Source organism: Asterias rubens, chromosome 7, assembly GCF_902459465.1.
Source record: "Asterias rubens chromosome 7, eAstRub1.3, whole genome shotgun sequence".
In the NCBI taxonomy this organism is placed as follows: domain Eukaryota; kingdom Metazoa; phylum Echinodermata; class Asteroidea; order Forcipulatida; family Asteriidae; genus Asterias; species Asterias rubens.
Window position 1 is genome coordinate 17,001,681 of NC_047068.1, and position 17,309 is coordinate 17,018,989.

The 17,309-nt window shown below is 38.3% G+C and overlaps 4 protein-coding genes across 8 annotated transcripts in view; 3 read left to right on the top strand and 1 right to left on the bottom strand.

The window, feature by feature from the left end:
* Positions 1 to 477: 477 nt before the first annotated feature.
* Positions 478 to 4,447, bottom strand: LOC117292639. 3 transcript variants are annotated; one of them, XM_033774765.1, is made up of 3 exons: positions 4,384 to 4,447; positions 1,869 to 2,862; positions 478 to 832 (listed from the first exon to the last, which is right to left on the bottom strand). In XM_033774765.1, exons 2-3 carry the CDS (start codon positions 2,836 to 2,838, stop codon positions 750 to 752), a joined length of 1,053 nt encoding a protein of 350 aa, XP_033630656.1. In that variant the 5' UTR covers positions 2,839 to 2,862; positions 4,384 to 4,447; the 3' UTR covers positions 478 to 749. The 3 variants fall into 3 exon arrangements, with proteins under 3 accessions (XP_033630656.1, XP_033630657.1, XP_033630654.1); XM_033774766.1 differs by lacking the exon at positions 4,384 to 4,447 and adding an exon at positions 3,740 to 3,836 and having other exon boundaries at positions 1,869 to 2,858; XM_033774763.1 differs by lacking the exon at positions 4,384 to 4,447 and adding an exon at positions 3,740 to 3,836.
* Positions 4,155 to 6,999, top strand: LOC117292640 (thioredoxin, mitochondrial-like). Its single transcript, XM_033774767.1, has 4 exons — positions 4,155 to 4,218; positions 5,186 to 5,332; positions 5,940 to 6,056; positions 6,617 to 6,999. Exons 2-4 carry the CDS (start codon positions 5,217 to 5,219, stop codon positions 6,852 to 6,854), a joined length of 471 nt encoding a protein of 156 aa, XP_033630658.1. The 5' UTR covers positions 4,155 to 4,218; positions 5,186 to 5,216; the 3' UTR covers positions 6,855 to 6,999.
* Positions 7,000 to 10,087: 3,088 nt separating this feature from the next.
* Positions 10,088 to 15,153, top strand: LOC117292202 (40S ribosomal protein S2). Its single transcript, XM_033774165.1, has 6 exons — positions 10,088 to 10,102; positions 11,697 to 11,923; positions 12,363 to 12,470; positions 12,988 to 13,161; positions 13,629 to 13,788; positions 13,970 to 15,153. Exons 2-6 carry the CDS (start codon positions 11,699 to 11,701, stop codon positions 14,131 to 14,133), a joined length of 831 nt encoding a protein of 276 aa, XP_033630056.1. The 5' UTR covers positions 10,088 to 10,102; positions 11,697 to 11,698; the 3' UTR covers positions 14,134 to 15,153.
* Positions 15,154 to 16,309: 1,156 nt separating this feature from the next.
* Positions 16,310 to 17,309, top strand: part of LOC117292560 (protein HID1-like) — a 30,087-nt gene continuing 29,087 nt past the window's right edge. For all 3 annotated transcript variants that reach the window (XM_033774662.1, XM_033774661.1, XM_033774663.1), the window contains exon 1: positions 16,310 to 16,517. In XM_033774662.1, coding sequence (XP_033630553.1) covers positions 16,452 to 16,517 — 66 coding nt within the window. In that variant the 5' untranslated portion in view covers positions 16,310 to 16,451. The remainder of the gene's footprint in view (positions 16,518 to 17,309) is intronic.

The window sequence follows — 17,309 nt, forward strand, 5'->3', positions numbered from 1 at the left end:
ACGCGCTGCTCATAAAATGCAGGTTAAAGGCCAATTAAGCTGCATTTCCACTGAGTATGCGGATCCTAATAAGCCTGAGCCCAAGCCGAACTTTGAGAAAGGCACCCAGGTCTGGCGATCATGTTGACAGAGCTGTCAACATTTACATCTTGCAATCAACAGTCAAGGAGATTTTGTCCAACAAACAGGGAGATACTTAGAAAATACATTCAACATAATGGGGAAAATTTTCAATAACCAGGAAGACTTTTAAATGTGATCATCAGAACATGGGGCGCTTCGTTTAATTGCAGGGAACTTTATGCAGAACCAGGGAGAGTGTAGCAGCTCTGCCATTGATAAATATTTATATATCCCTGGTGATACTGATTGTTACTTTAATATGACAGGCCTGGAATTACACAGAATTAGGCCTCTCAGGCCTGTATGCTTTGTTTTGAAAGGACAAGGGCACCAAGGCAATTAATCCTCGGTAAAGGGCACCCTATGAGGAAATTGTAAAGTTCTACTGGAGCATTCCTAGGGCACCAAGGCAATGGCCAGGGTAGGGGGCATGGATGCCTCCGTAAAGTATCAGGCCTGGTCTCTGTTGCCCTATCTATTGGCCACTGGTCCCCCTTTATAAAGTTTCAATAGACTGTAAGATTTTATAATTCAAGTGCCCTTTGCAAAATGAAAATGGCCTTGCCCTCTCATAGATGAAATTCCAGGCCAGTATGCTGTACATTGGCTTTCTTCAAGAACAATCTTTAGTCCTTCTTCCCACCTTGCAGCATGTTGTCCCACTGTTTCTTCATGCGCTGTCTCAGAACATTATCCTCATTCCATTTACCTGAAAAAACAAATTTAAAATGGTCTTAATAAAGTATACATGTAAATAAATTTGGCTGTAGATTGCAATAGATTCTAGTCTTATCTAGAGTAAGGACGAGTTACTCATCCTAACTTACAGTCCACATGTAGGACTAGCCTTGAGTTCTCCTAGGACTAGTCCTAACTCTTTGTGAAATCGTTCCCTGGGCCAAATTTTAGACTGCCTGAAGCATAAAAACCTGCCAAACACGGCAAAATATTGCTTAAAAATAACAGAAACTGGTTACCATGGCCCAATATCGTAAAGCTGTTAACCAGAAAATACTGCTTGACATAATTTTTCTTTGCTTAGCAAAAATTGAGTCGAGCACCATTCACAACTATGCAAACATATGTAATTTCGGCTGGTTATCTGAATCTGCTAAGCAGTACTAAACTGAAACAAGTTTTTTGGACTTACAAGTTTAATGAAATTGGGCCCAGACAAAATCCCAAAGGTTCCCTTCGCTGCGACTGGTGTCTCACTATTTTTTTGCTAAGCAAAGAAACCTGCTAGAACATATGTTCAGCTTAAAACAATATTTAAGTTAATGAAATTGGGCACTGATATTCTGGTTTGAAGGTTTGCTTCAAAGTGGGAGGTAAGTCTATGTCTTAGCAGGGATCTTGAAATAAGTTATAAAAGTTACTCACTCTTAGTACAAATAGCAGATACATTAGGGTGACCAAAAGACAACTTGTCAGCCACCACCTCAGCTCAACATTTCAGTGAGATAGGCCCTATGGGTTGTCGGGTGTTTCCGTATTCATCCAATGTCTTCCCCGACACTTCAATACAATAATTAAATGAGGTTTTCAGTAACACAGTACATGTGTGAAAATCTCTTGAAGACTATCAGAGCATACTGATTGAAACATTGAGTTGTCACAGGTTCCTTTCAGAACCAATACAACTCAAAAGAGATTTTCACATGGTGTTCACCGCAAACCTCACCTAATTACAAGTCCATCATACAAAGTTTCAGATGATATTCAACACTATACCCTGTACTTACTATCTGCATTTCTTTGCACACCAAACTTTGGAGGGTAACTTTCAGTTGACTTGGATGCCACTTCGTCAGTGTAGGAGCTTGTATTTAAGCTTTTGATATGACTGTGAGCCACACCGTTGAAGATATCTTGTCTAAGAGCATTGCCGAGTGCATCGTAAAAAGGCTCTGAGGTCAATGCAATATGGTCAGATGGTGATGACTTCACAACCATTCTGCGTCTGGCCGGCTCTTTCGCTTCCATGGATTGGCGGAACTCTTCTGGATTTTTCAGTAAAGTGTTACACAAGTCCTGCCCGTGAGTGTGCCTGATGTTTGCGGGGATGTAGAAAATGTCATCAGATTTCACTTTGTTTGGGAACTCAACTGGGGCAAGGCCAGTACCAGATCTTGATTTCGAACCCCTACCCTGGACAGTTGCGTATTTTTTTCCTTTGTAGGAAAACATGCCACCTTTACCAAGAGCATTCCCAGCATGCTGGTACTTGGAGTTCTTTGCCGGTTGGCGAAATCTCTCGTAATTGTAGTCCATTCTTTGGTCTAAGCCAAGCCTGTTGAACTGCTCCCCGAGTGCAATATCTCGTGGGTTGTGTTTGACGTCATTCTGATAGGGGCTATAGTTCCTCTTTGGACTGAATGTGAGAGCTCCGACTGGAATTTGAGGTTTGATCGTGTCTGGATCTGGATTGAAGTGGATGGCATAGTGTTGCATCTCATCTAGATTCCCACTAGCATGTTTGACTTTGTGAGCCTGTTTTCGTAGTTCTACTTCATTGGCTTTGATAATTGTGTCCGCCTTAGGATCCCTGTAAGACGCCAATTTGTCTGGTTTTGCTGGCGTTGGCAAGGCTTCGGCCTGTCCGGTTTCAGCAAGGGCCTGTTCATCTTTGATCTCGACAATTGTTCCAAAGAGGCTGCGAGGGGGAACTGCCTTGGTACGCTTAGATCTCAGATCCATCACTGACGCTGCCATATTCCTTGATCAAGTTGCTTCTGTCTGAAATAAACATAGAATATTATACATGTATTTATAAATAAAAAAACAGGATAATGACATTGTGTATTTAATGACTTTTTTATATATTTTATTTAACAGCAACACAAAGCATTATTGCTCCTAGTTGCGATAATGTGACCCTCCTCCCGACAGCCGACTCCGGCCTCTCGGCTGTCGGGAGGAGGGTTATGTTTAATATCGCAACTATTGCTCCTTAGGTGTAATTAGTTAGCAAGGATCAGTAAAAGGAATGCGACAAATCAACTTTTTCGATCAGTATATGCCCTGATCATCTTCAGGAGAATTGCGCAAATAAATAAATAGCGGAAACGTTGATTTATTAAATATACTCATCATCATTATCATACCACCTATTCCAAAAATCCAAGTTCTACCTTCATGACCTTATTCTATGGGTGCGTTCGTTTAGCTTCCCTGGGTCGACCTCGGTGTGTGGTGGGTTTCGAGGATGAACGTGGGTAATTATCTGCACACGTTCGTCCTGGGTCGACCCAGGGAAGCTAAACGAACGCACCCTATTATATAATAGAACTAGGCTAGGGTCTATCCATTCAAACAATGTTTTGCACTCCCAGTCCCAGTCCCACCACGCAAAGTTTAAAATCCTACTTTTTAAGATGTGCATTTGTCATTTGCAGCTGAGAAAGTGTAAGAATGACTGAACGAACCAAAAACAATATGATCAATTTAATTTACCAACCAAATAAATAAGTACAAATAAAATCATCAACAAAAACAACAGCAAGCAAGCCAAGATTCAAGAAAAGTGCAAGTTGAAAAACAAAAAGTGATGGATTAATTGTTTCCTATGATGTGCCACGCATGCCACCGTAATCTCATTTTTAATAAACCTTACCGTTCTTCTTTAATTATTTCTCGTTAAATTTTTGACCAAAATCTTCTTTCGTGACATGTCACCGGATTCATGTCCTGTGTTTTTCTCGCGGACACACGTCAACTTACACGATGGGGATTTCCTCCCCGTGTGCCTGTTGCTAAGGTGTTGCTAAGGGAATTCCCATCCTCTTTCAATTAGTTTTGATCATATTTTTGTATTAAATAAATATTTAATTAATTTATTTCAAAACAAATATTATTGCATCCAATATCTTTACATAGTTTCAAAAAGTCAATTAAGATGGATTTTATTATTTAATACAGTGTTTTATCACAGTGTGCATAAGAAAAAAACAGTATGGTTCTGTTTAGCTGTGATTCTTTATCGTATGTATTTGTATTGGGGTGTGCAGGTGATCGGCCAACCATTTATTGCACGCGTTTGCCCATCAAAAAGAATCCACGACACGGCGACAAGACTGTTCAACATACAGGAGGGTAAGGTTAATAATCTAAAATGAACGCAAAATGACTGTACACAACTTGTGCCTCATATTAAGAAGGAATGAAGGAATGAAATTTGAATTGGAATCACGGCAGTCTATTTCATGTGGTTTTCCCATCCTTGCTTGATGGTTTTTCAGATGAATTTCTAAAACTCACTCATGCACACACACCACCACCATATTGATATAGCGCCCTCTGTTGATAAAACTGCACTTCTGACTTGGCCACAGTGAATGAGTGAATAAAGGGTTAATATTTTCACTTAATTAATAACACTTTCTTAAGAGGGATTTGTTGATGCATTTTTAGACTTTATGTACCTTTATGCTATATGAGCATTATGTACTCGGCAATTACCAAAGTTCTGTGAACAAACATCACAGGCATATTACTCGCGTGGGATTCAAACCCACGACCTTTATTTGCAATTATAGACCTACAGTACTAGCTACACAACAAGTGACCACTGAGATTGCCCCATGCTACTTCTAGAAACTATAAGGCTCCCCTGTGAGCCTTATAGGGGTCTAATATTTGTTGACGATGTTTTTATATTTCACTCAACAAAAAGGAAAAAGCATTATGAATGTATATTGAGTATGTGGGGAAAGTTTTGGTAGTGTAGTACAAAAGAAACTTAAGTAATTGCTGGCTGACGGTCGTAAAACTTTCACCTATCAACGCTGATTTGAAAAACGTATAGCATTAAGGAGGCCCAAAATTTTAGACCCCTATAAGGCTCACAGGGGAGCCTTATAGTTTCTAGAAGTAGCCCCATGATGCCATAGCAAGAGGCAGTTCGAATCCTATATTTTTGCAGTGGTTACACTAACTCTAGAATTGCAAAAGGTTGTGGGTTTCGAATCCCACCCAAGTATACTTGTGATATTTTTGATATTCTTTATCCCCAAAGCAAATTTAACAACATGTTAACCTGTTGTGTTTTTGTGTCTTGCAGCATAACATAACTGATAAGAGCAACTGCAACGATGGCTCTTCGTCTGAAAGTACTCCTAACTTCTCTATCATCGCTAAGGCAGTACCAGACTAGAGGTACACCCGCTGCTACTCGGATCTTGAATAGTGCTGTATCAGAACAAAGCAGGTAAAGGTTTAAATAAAAGCACAGGACACCTTTGGTAATTTGAGACCAGTATTGTCACTTGGTGTATCCCAACATGTATAAAATAACAACTTTTACTCAATCGCTCAAGTTACAAGAGAATAATAAAGGAAAAAAAACCTTATATTGCACAAATTTGTGTGCTTTGATCTGCGTAATAAAAAGGCTTCAGGCCTGAAGTCAAGCTTGCAAGTTTGCCGAAGGTTAAAAGCCACACGTGGTAGAGGGTAGGCCCACTTGGGTTGCCAATGCTAATCCAATCCTTGGCCACATGTCAGGACAAATTTTGTCTTTTAAAAGCTTATCGATAACAAATTTAAAGTGCTTTCTCAACGGGCGGGTCAGCGATTTAAACCAGCTTAATGTGGGCAGAGCGGATACAAAGAAAGGCAACCATAAAAATGTTTGCATCCTCACTCCGCCCACAGCCTGAATGGCTAATGACATCATGATTTGATTGGCTCAGTACACATTGAGGAAAGTTGGTAAATTATTATTTGAAATACGGACTTGGCGTTTCATAAAAAAAAAGTTAAATTTTATTTTGAGTCTGTGCGTCACATATATAAATATTGTATTTTCTTCCTAGAAAATTATCAACTGCAGAACCACCCTCATATGAAGAGTTTAATGTCCAGGATAAAGACGATTTCATTGAGAGGGTTTTAAAAAGCCCAGTTCCAATCATGGTTGACTTCCATGCAAGGTAAGCGGAAAACTCACTAGATGAGTATGGGGAAGACAAAAATCTATCTTTGTATTGATCAGTAGAATTTGAACATTACATTTCCTTAGTGTTTTAGAATCAACTGTTAGTGGTCCTGCTATTTTTGAAATAATGATGTATTCTACACTGACAACCCATCTGAAGATGAATCTTGGTGCTTTGTGAAATCGGCCCCTCGTCCAGGAGAACACTAAACTTACATCTTCCAGTATTCACACTTGGTGTATCCCAACATATGCATAAAGTAACAAACCTGTGAAAAAATTTAGGCTCAATTCGTCGTCTAGTTTGCAAGAGAAATAAGCAAGAAAAAACACCCTTGTTGCACAATTTTCTGTGCTTTCAGATGCATAATAGAAGGTGTGAATTCTTTAATTATTTGGGTGAGAAATTACCTCTTTCTCAAAAACTATCTTACTTCAGAGTGAGCCGTTTCTCACAATGTTTTATACTAAGTTTTTATGCTAACAATTATTACCAATAGTGTCCACTGCCTTTAAAAACATTTTCTTTTTTTCCTGCTACTGCTGTCTTTCCAGTTGGTGCAAACCATGCCACGCACTCGCCCCTCGTCTTCAAGAGGTTATATCAGAGAGACCAGGGCGGGTTCAGCTGGCTAAAATAGACGTTGATGAGCACGGAGACCTAGCCATGGAGTATGACGTTAGCTCTATCCCTAAGGTTATTATGTTTAAAGAGGGCAAGGTCGCTGGCGAATTTATCGGCCTGATGGAGAAGGACAAAATAGAAAGTTTTGTTGATCGATTGACATTATAACACGATTAGTTAGTGAATAGTTAGTATAATCCAGACTGAATACAAAAACGTCTTTGCATGTCATCACATTATAGGCCTGGAATTTCATCTTTGAAAGGACAAGGCCTTTTTCATCTTGCAAAGGGCACTTCCTTGAAAAAAACTCAATGGAAAACTTTTGAAGGAGCACCAAGGCCAACTCCAGGGGCAAAACAAGCCATGGCCTCCGTGGCCTGCCTGTTCCAGGCTTTCATTAAAGGCATTGTATAGGGTATACCTTTGGTTTTTTTGAACCGTTTGATTGTTTTAATACTATATAAATTTAGTTGTATACAATAAAATTCGTCAATCGTCATGTTTTTAAGATTTCACTGAAAATCCAGCGCGAATATGTCAATGCAGGAAGAATATAATAATAATAATAATAATAATAATAATAATAATAATAATAATAATAATAATAATAATAATAATAATAATAATAATAATAATAATAAACGGCATTTAAAATACGCTCTACTTAGAAAACTAAATCACAAAAAATATTTAGTACAGGAAAATAAATAAATAAATTAATGAAAAATCAGTTGAATTAAATCATCTTATATTCCAAGTTTTGGCCTGATAAAAAGTGATATCTTTTCCATAACCACAGTACTTGAAAGTGAAATGTTTCTCAAAATGCATTTAACAACCTAAAACTGCTTAACTTCTTACCAACTGCTTAACTTTGATTAATTTTCAGTTATTACGTGTACAGACCCTATGATGCACTCATTTTCGTACAGATTTTATATAGTTGGTAAGACACTGGTAGAATTGCAAAGGTCGCAGAATCGAATCCCAACCTAGTGAAAGGCCTGTGATTTTTTTCCCAGAGCTTCGGAAAGTACATAGTATACAGTGCTAACACACATCTGTGTAAGGGTAAAACAAGGGTAAAACCAAAATTAATGTTAATAGAAAAAGACAACATGGGTCAGGTAGTGGAAGTATGTTCGTAAAGTGGTGGCCTCTAATTTGGTTAAATATAATTTCTTTGATTTGAATTAAGCATGGGACTAGTTCAGAGCCGTGTTTTAAGAGAGTTGCAATAACTTGAGATTAGAATCCATGATTTTCAGCCCAAAAATGAATTTGCGCATACTGGGTACCAGACTAGACTGTACATTAATTTGGACTAAAAATGGCATTCAGCAACCATGACTTAATAAAACTAATCCCTTCACGTTGCAACTCTCTCAATACTCAGGCTCTCAAGAAGAAAATGTAGTTGTTTTCAGAAATTAACACAATAACTTATTTGGTATTTGGGAATAATGGGGATACATTTACCATATTATTCACTTTAACCTATATAGGTATGTAACTTAATTTCAAACAAGTATTTGAGGAAAACCCTCTTCATACTTCTTTTAATTTATTTTTGTTCCTAGTGCTTTTCCACTCAGTCGTTGTTAAATTTCCAGTCAATTTGTTTTCCCTGTCAGTTTTTTCCCCCCTCAATGTTTTCCTCGTTACAACTAATCTATGTTTTCCCTGGCCAATGTTTCTATGTTGGTGTTTTTCCACTCATTGTAAGTGTAGAATTTCATCTTCGAGAGGGCAAGGCTATTTCTATTTTGCTAAGAGCGCATTGGAAAAGTCTATGGGAAACTGTTGATAGGGGGACATAGGACAGAACAAGTGTCCATGGAGGCCATGGTCTCCATGACCCCTGTGTATCTAAAAAAAAATCCATTCTTGGTTTTCCCTACACTGTTTTACGTGCGTGCTGGAAACTTTACACACATTTAATATGTGAGTCCGAAAAACAAACAAAAGCACTAATCAATCAAATTCTCTGATGTAACATAAAGATACATAAACTGGTTTGGGATTTGTCTTGCTCGCAAAAGCTATGCCAATATTAATCTGTACTTTGGCCTAGTCATGGCTAGCTTTTTTGTCAAGGCCTTTGTGTCTTGGAGAGCTGCAATCACAAGTAACTAGAATGGTAGACCATGCTCGCAAGTGGAAAATCGCCACTCGGCTCGCCTACGTGGTCTCCCCTTCAAGTCGCTCCTTTGTTTACGCCACGAAGGCCTGGACAAAAGGCTAAGGCCTGACTGACACATTACTCTATGTTTGCAGAATAAAATTTGACATGCATCCATTCTGAACGGAACCTCTCTGAAGAATAACTTAATGTTATGTTCCCTTTTCCAAAGAGCACAATATTATGCCTGATGTGTTCAATCTAACGTAAAGTAACAATAGAAAAATTGTCTATGTACAACATTGTGTGTTTTCATTCAATTTTAATCATGATCTTTCCTGTGCACAAATTATAAAAGAATTTCAATAGTTATATGTAATGAATAAGAGCACTTAATGATGGTTATTAGTCAGCTATTTTGGTAATAAATTATCCAACATTTTAAAGACTGTTGTATTCCTTTGTTTAATGTGTGATTGTTTTTTTTTTGTTTTTTTTAAGTGTTCAACTTTGAAAATCTGTTTGGAATAGACCTTATTTTCACATGTTGTCATATCAGTGGGGCACCGTCACCCAAAAGTAAAAAAGCGGTTGTTCATTGGCCAAACCTGTGCGCCATGCGTTCAAATCTGTGTGTTTTGATTGTTTCATCGTTGTTTTACCTAAGATGGCAGTTGGGAAATGTCAATGCACAAGGTCTGTCCCTAATTCAGGCTTTTAAAAAAAATACGAATTCAATACACAATCAACAGAGAATACTGAGAAACAAAAAATTGACCAAGAGTTGATTGGTTGATTGACTGATTGATTGATTGATTGATTGATTGATTGATTGATTGATTGATTGATTGATTGATTGATTGACTGATTGTTTGACTGATTGTTTGATTGATTGATTAATTGAAACAAATACAGCAAGAACATGTCAAAAAGACATACACAACAACAGGAGAAAAAACAATGAAATAAGATAAACCAAAAAAGATCGCAAAAAAAAAACTGCACAAAATTATCCAAGGATAACCCCAAAAAGCCAATAACTCAGACTTATTTCCATTCGGTCCTTACGAAAAACATGAATATAAGCAAAAAAACAAACAGCAGCCCAGGAATTGCCATGAAAGCGAACTAGCTGACTATCTAAAAGAGCAATTCCTTTGAAGTTTTAAAACAAGTGAATTAACAGCTAGCAGACGACACTTTATTTACTGTGACGTTTTGTGAACACTTGGGGGCGTTAGTCTACATGTGACGTAATTTTTACCCAGAAATCCTTCTTCTTTATCATCACGTAAGTAGAAGTCTATACTTGGAATTACTCTTTAAAAATCATCAAAAATCTGTGCAATCCGTTCATGTTGAATTATATTTTTTACATATTCTCATACACTTTAAATGTGTGCTTTATTTGGTGCTTATTTTATTATAGATTGAATTGTTATTTTGGGTGGTTTTGCTGGTTAATATTGCCGTCAATTATAATATTGTGACAATGTACAAATTTGGGAGCGGCTGTTCCGCTGGTGCGCTTTCTTCAAATAGATTGTGAATGGTTGTGTGCGCTGTGGTACCAGCCTTTTCATAATAATGTGAATGGTCAAATGGAGTCAAATTTCCGTGTTAATTAGACTTCTTCTTTTGTACTACTGGTTTGTGAGATAAAATGGAAAAGTTTCCGTATGGCGCCACCACTTTTTCATTCGAAATAAAATAATATAGTATCTAATTTACCTGATTGATATATCCCTTTTTGTAAAAATGAGTGAAAAAGTGGTGGCGCCATACGGAAAGTTATCCAGGTTTTACTGCATGAGTAATACAAAAAAAAGGCAATTGATGAAAAATTTTCCGCCCTACTAACTACATTTGTGTGTTTGGTTTGATGACTGAGCATGCTGAGTGCTGCCGCTGGGTCTGGTACACTGGGCTGAGGGAAAAGCCATTTGGTTTTACATTTATAATATTAAAAGTATTTCATGCGAATGGCCAACATTTGATTGGGAAGTGAGGAGAAAAGCCAATTTCGCATTTGTTCGCATGAAGTATGATGATGTTGATAGGTTAAAAAGTATCCCAATCAAGAAACGGCCAGGAATGGTAAAGTTAGAGCTTTGTATAAAAGTTTGTTTCCCCTTTCAAGTTTCTTTAATTTAATTCACAGACAGCAACATTACAAAGAACATAAACAAATGTTAAAATTTAGATTGTCAATGCCCAATAATGGCCTTATGCTGCTTTTAAAGTTTTGTATGGCTAATCAGAAGAGTCGGTTAATGAAACAATGTCATTGTCAATCGACAATGACTGACATAGTGACAAGTGACGTATCAAGAGTCACTTAAAGTTAATAAAATGAAGAACAAATAAGGTACTGGTTTTCTCCATAAAACTCTCTTTTTATACACTTTACTTTCACCTACATTATTTACTTAAAAGTTCATACATTTCTATTGTAAAGAATAAACGCAATACCATACATACAGCGAAAGAAACAAATAAATGTGTACATAGACACAGATCTAGGTAGGTCATGTGACAGAACCACGTCATTGAATAATTGACATTGTATATATATCATTTTGAGGTTTGTTTCTTTGGCTGAATTGCGTTGTATTCTTCAACAGAAATGTATGAACTTCAGTAAGTAAATATTGTAAGTGCAGGTGTATATAAAAAGAGAGTTTTATGGAGAAAAATCCCCACAACTTTCATCCTTCCCGCCCTGTACTTTGATGTTCACAGTCACACACTACTCGCAGTCGCACTACAGTACACAGATTGTGCTAGCTCTTCAACCTACACAAAAAACACTGGTGATTGTGAGTGGAGCTATCTAACAATGTCTAAAACAATTTCTACTCTTTTTTTTTTTTTTTTTTTCCCAGCAATGGCGGACCAAGCACCAGCCGGTGATCGTGGCGGTTTTCGCGGTGGCTTCGGGTCAGGAGGGCGTGGCAGGGGCCGCGGTCGTGGTCGCGGCCGTGGGCGTGGTAGGGGCCGTGGAAAGCCCGACGACAAGGAATGGGTTCCAGTAACGAAACTGGGCAGACTTGTCAAGGACCTCAAGATAAAGTCTCTTGAGGAGATCTACTTGTTCTCCCTGCCAATTAAGGTAAAGTCGTTGAATAATGATAGAATTTTTCAATAAGAACCCTAACTAAACTATTATTTTTGGGGGGCTAGGTAGTGGTCAGTGTTGTAGCCATGGTGGGATTGAACTGACAATTTTCACCCAGCACTTTCAGCAAAACACATGCCCAGAGCACAGGTTCGCCGGATTACACTTTGACAATGATGGCTCCATATCTTAACATGAATACTTATGTTGATCTGGATTTAGAAAAGAAAAGAAGAAAAAATTGCCTAGCTACAACACTGGTAGTGGTTGTAGTGTCAACTATTTCTGTGATACAAACAAATTGAAAGGGTGAACCCTTTGATTCGATGACACTTGTGTTGAAGATGTTAAGTAGTTTATAAAAAAAGTGAGAAGTTGCAGGTTTTTGTTCTTGATCTTATCTTATGTTTGTTTCTTTCTTTACCTCATACAGGAAGCTGAAATCATCGATTTCTTCCTTGGAACTGCCTTGAAGGATGAGGTACTCAAGATTATGCCCGTACAGAAACAGACCCGAGCTGGACAGCGAACCCGATTCAAGGTTATTATTGTCTTCATCCAATCCAAATTTTCTTGGTGCTCACATTTTCCTCTTGGACTTAACCTTTTAAAAGCTGTTTATTTTAGGTGTAGTTGTTTAAAGCATTTTTCATATAATTTTTCTATGTTCTGTGAAGTCCGGTTGCAAGGAACAAGATTTCTCAACTGATTTTTATACCAAATTAAATCAATATAGTTTTATCAGCAGTAAAAATGTACATGTACCTAAATGTGGATGCAAATGAAATTTCAATGCAGTAAGCTTTTCCGTAAACGCATTTGTCCATTATGCACTGTGTGTATTGTATTCTGAAAATGGGGTAGTGTGGTTAAGGCATGGTTTGGATGTGACAAAGATTTTTGCCAATGCACTGCTTACCTTTTACTTATGCAAGCATTTTTCATTCTTGTATAGGTTATTGGTTATTTCTTCAACCACTTGTTTTTTTTTAGAAGTGAAATAAGTGTGTATTGTACAAAAAAAATTAAATTCATATTTTTTCTTTTTCATTTAACAGGCATTCGTTGCGATCGGAGATCACAACGGACATATAGGTCTTGGTGTGAAGTGTTCTAAAGAGGTGGCTACGGCCATCCGAGGGGCCATTATCTTGGCCAAGTTGTCGGTCATCCCAGTACGAAGAGGCTATTGGGGAAACAAGATCGGCAAGCCCCACACCGTACCCTGCAAGGTTAGTGAATTCCTTCATAGCCCAGCTCACTAGGTCTTGGTCATGTATTGATGATTTTTTTTAAAGTTGCAATGTACACAAAGAAAACTATTCAAGGTGGATACATTGGTTTAAAAGAAGGCAAACTTGTGTGTAACCAAACTGAGGCTGGAGAGAAAGATAGTCTGGTTACTGATTGGTAATTATAACTGACACTGTCAATGTTGTATGTTAGGTCAATGTTGTATGTTAGGTACACATATAAATGGTGAAGGTCTATTGTTGGAGTGTATGTATTTCTTTCAGCCAGCATGACGACCTTATTTGCTGATTACCAATGTCTAGTTTTAAAGAAAGGCTCTACATTTATCAATGTTTTTGTTGTGTAGAGAAGTACCAGGCCTGGAATTTCAACTAGGGGCAACTGTCATTTTTATTTTGAATCAATCTCTCTAATGTCTATATTCTATTTGAATTGCTCTAATCAGGTGACAGGAAAGTGTGGTAGTGTCCTGGTGCGGTTGATCCCTGCGCCCCGTGGGACCGGTATCGTCAGTGCACCGGTGCCCAAGAAACTGCTTCATATGGCTGGTATAGAGGACTGTTATACCAGTGCCTGCGGCTCAACGTCAACCCTTGGAAACTTCGGTAAGAAGAAAGATGGTAGTAATGCTCTGTATAATACAGATCACTGATTACTCAAAACTGGTTAATTTGAGTTAAAGTTAATCATCTTTTAAAAAAGAATTTTCTCAAAATTGTTCTCGGTTGCTTGTTTTTATGTTTGGAATTTGCTGATCAAATATTATATATGTTTTTTCCAATGCAGCAAAGGCAACATTCCAAGCGGTATCGAAGACTTACAGCTACCTGACACCAGACATGTGGAAGGAGACTGTCTTCGTCAAGTCACCGTTCCAAGAGTTCACTGATCACTTGTCAAAGACCTACAAGCCTGTGCAGCCAGCTGCGGCTCCACAGCAAGCATTCTAAACCCAGGCGACGATGTTCCCTGGTCTAGCGCTACGGCCTAGTTTTTCGGGACAAGACGTCCCAGGCCACTATGACTGCAGTCAGGTTGAGGAAGCCTGCCTGCTGTTTTCATTTTATATCATAATTATATCTAAAATTTCTCACAAACCCGGACTGTTCTCCTCATACACTTTTCTTTTTAATGAAAGAAGGCCCATTGGCTGCATTGGTTTGAGAAATATCCTATTTCGTTGATGCGTAAAAACTATAAAAAAAGTGCTACTTACTAGAGAATACAATTAAAGTCTCTGATGTACAGGCTTGTTTGTTGAGGTTGCTGTGCACTGTCAAGTATGCTATAAGAGGCAAGAATGGTTCGCTGCAAGAGGCACTCATGGTCAGCTGCACGAGGCACGCATGGTAAGCTGCACAAGGCAAGCGGGATCACTTGCACAAGGCAAGCAGGATACGCTGCACAAGGCAAGCGGGATCACTTGCACAAGGCAAGCAGGATACGCTGCACAAGGCAAGCGGGATCACTTGCACTAGGCACGCATGATCTGCTGCACAAGGCATGCGGTATACGCTGCACAAGGCACGCTAGATACGCTGCAAGATGTACGCGGGATACGCTGCAAGATGTACGCATGATGCGCTGCAAGAGATGGCTGAGACAGTGGCATAAGCAGCTAAAGCAACAAGTCGTACTGAGGATTCTGCAGTTGGCTCCTTTAGCCAGCAGTACTTATTTAACTGAATTTGCAACAAACAAATGCATCCTATTTTAAAAAGCTACATCAAAATGGTGAACAAAAAAGTGCAACATGACTCTCTGGAGATAAAATTATAGATATGATTATACACTTGTTAGTTCCATAAAGAAACACAATTCCTTGAGTAACTTTTGAGTGTTTTAAAGCAAGTCATTAATGTAAAATCCAACCAGCTTACAAGCCCTTCAACTGAATTGCTTTCAATTAGATAGTGGTTGCCTCAAAGCAGGCATGCAACTGAAAAAGTAAATAAAAAGAAAATCCAATATCTTGTTTCTGTTTATCTTTCTATTGTGTCTAGTTTATATTGTAATGCTTGTTTGTTTTTTACTTTACACTCTTCAAAATATGATTTTCTCTACAACAAGTGATGGCATACCCATTCAGGAAGTGGGAGCCTCCCTCCTCTCTTTCCCCTTCCTAATGATGTGACTGAAATAATTGCTTGAAACAATTATAACTCTACATGTACGTGTCGGGCCCCCCCCCCCCCCCAACCCACTTGGAAAACAAAGGTGAACTCGGCTTTCAGTTGACTTGACTGAGGAGGAAAGGAAAGTAGGCCGCACTGAAACTAAGGCAAAACTTAAGGGTGCACAAGGGGGTGTATCATTTTGTAAGGGGGGGGGGGGGGGTAAGCTTGCTAATTAAATAAATCTGCTGGAGTTAAGAAACCATGTATTTTCTGCATGTTGCAGTAACTAGGGTAATGTTTTATCTGAAGAAGTCTAGATTTCATATGTGGAGGTTGGGGCATGAGGACCAAGGATATCAATTGGGGGTAGTGTCAAACCCTCTAGATAGCCCCTTAAAGAAAATGGGCCACATTGGAGGTCAACTTGACCCTGTGCTTGGTTAGGTCAAGTTTAATGTAAGGAAAATGGACCCGGCCTGTTTTCGCTATCCTTTCCTCAAAATACAAATTATAGATAAGTTTTTGAATTGGTAGTTTGCAAAGGGCTATATTATGGCTTTATCAGTCTCTAAAGTACACAATGTTTCCATCAAATTAAGCCCTAGCCGTAGTTCAGAAAAAAGCCCAGAACAACCATAGCATAGAACTGTACCATACTGCAGCCATCTTGGACATATTCCATGTCTCGGATTGACACAGACTGATAGTTTGAATTACCAATATCAAGATGGCTGTACCATGATGAAAATTGTTCCGGCAAAAACCGAGACCAAGTTTATGAAACCATTTAGGCCATGAAAAAAATAGTAAACTTGTCAATGAATGAAAATGAACACAAAATCATAAAATGGGCAGCAAGCACATACATGTAATGGCATATCCGCTGTGTACAAAATAATAGTCTGCTACACGGCTCACTGAATAGCGTGTGTACATGGACAATTACCAGACACGATGATGTGACGTCAAATTGTATTTCGAAAAGCATTGTGGGATATGTGAACGATATGTTGACTATACATTTTATTTACACACACACACGTACACACGGGATACGTGGAAAAGAGTTAAAAAAATTGTCTGTATGTTGCGGAAAATTTGACTCTGACAATTGTTTTCATTGATGCCGTAATACTGAAAGATACACGAGAATGGGAGGAACAGATTCGAAGCTTAATTTTCGGAAGGCAGTCGTGCAGCTGACAACAAAAACACAGGTAATTTTGAGCGTTAATACTAAATTGAGTGAGTTCATTTCCAAGTCAAAAATAAAAAAGTGGTACTGTACTGTTGTGAAGGCAACTTGCGTTTGCAATATTTTTCCTTTTTGTGCAGTGACTAACGATGGAAGCCTCCCACTATTTAAGTCTGATTAGCTAGGTTGTGCTTGCTTTAGTTGTTACTGTTTACGGTGGAATGATCAAATCAAATTCGTGGAATTTTTTTCTTCCTTTTTGGAAAGGGAAGGTGGGCGGGGTTAGGTGGGGGGAGGGGATGAATATTTCATGAGAAGTCTGTCTTTGCTTTACGAAGGTTTTCCTCCCATATGACACAGTGGCAGACTTCTTTTTGGATGAGCAATTTTCATTAATGTCTTGTCTTATTTGTTTTATTGTAAAAGAAGATTCGTTAAATTAAAAACGTACATTTTGGTACAATTTGATAACAAAATGATAATTTTCCGCATGTCGCCACCAATTTATCTGCCCTTAATTAACTCCAAAACCACTGAATTTGTTTCTTACCTGAGAAGAAGGTTTACCGCAAATATACATCCAGGAAAAAGAGAAAAATGACGTAACAGTTTGTAAAATTGATTAAATTAGGCCTATTTGTCATTTATAAATCAATTTTGTCTCTTTTTTGGTTGGGAATGATGTAGTTGCAATAACGGTAGTTGCGATAACGTAACCCTCCTCCCGACAGGCCGGAGGGTTACAAGATTCTTTCGATCGGCAAATAACAATCTGGTCCAACACATATATAATATAATAGTAATAATTAAAACC

What these genes read in the sequence shown, in the direction of transcription:
- LOC117292639 (XM_033774765.1), bottom strand. Translation starts at nt 2,838, where the DNA reads ATGGCAGCGTCAGTGATGGATCTGAGATCTAAGCGTACCAAGGCAGTT. An exon ending in TGTGCAAAGAAATGCAGATA is followed by an intron (nt 833 to 1,868) that starts GTAAGTACAGGG and finishes TTGTTTTTTCAG; the next exon opens with GTAAATGGAATGAGGATAAT.
- LOC117292640 (XM_033774767.1), top strand. Translation starts at nt 5,217, where the DNA reads ATGGCTCTTCGTCTGAAAGTACTCCTAACTTCTCTATCATCGCTAAGG. An exon ending in GCTGTATCAGAACAAAGCAG is followed by an intron (nt 5,333 to 5,939) that starts GTAAAGGTTTAA and finishes TTTTCTTCCTAG; the next exon opens with AAAATTATCAACTGCAGAAC. An exon ending in ATGGTTGACTTCCATGCAAG is followed by an intron (nt 6,057 to 6,616) that starts GTAAGCGGAAAA and finishes CTGTCTTTCCAG; the next exon opens with TTGGTGCAAACCATGCCACG.
- LOC117292202 (XM_033774165.1), top strand. Translation starts at nt 11,699, where the DNA reads ATGGCGGACCAAGCACCAGCCGGTGATCGTGGCGGTTTTCGCGGTGGC. An exon ending in CCCACACCGTACCCTGCAAG is followed by an intron (nt 13,162 to 13,628) that starts GTTAGTGAATTC and finishes TGCTCTAATCAG; the next exon opens with GTGACAGGAAAGTGTGGTAG. An exon ending in GTCAACCCTTGGAAACTTCG is followed by an intron (nt 13,789 to 13,969) that starts GTAAGAAGAAAG and finishes TTTCCAATGCAG; the next exon opens with CAAAGGCAACATTCCAAGCG.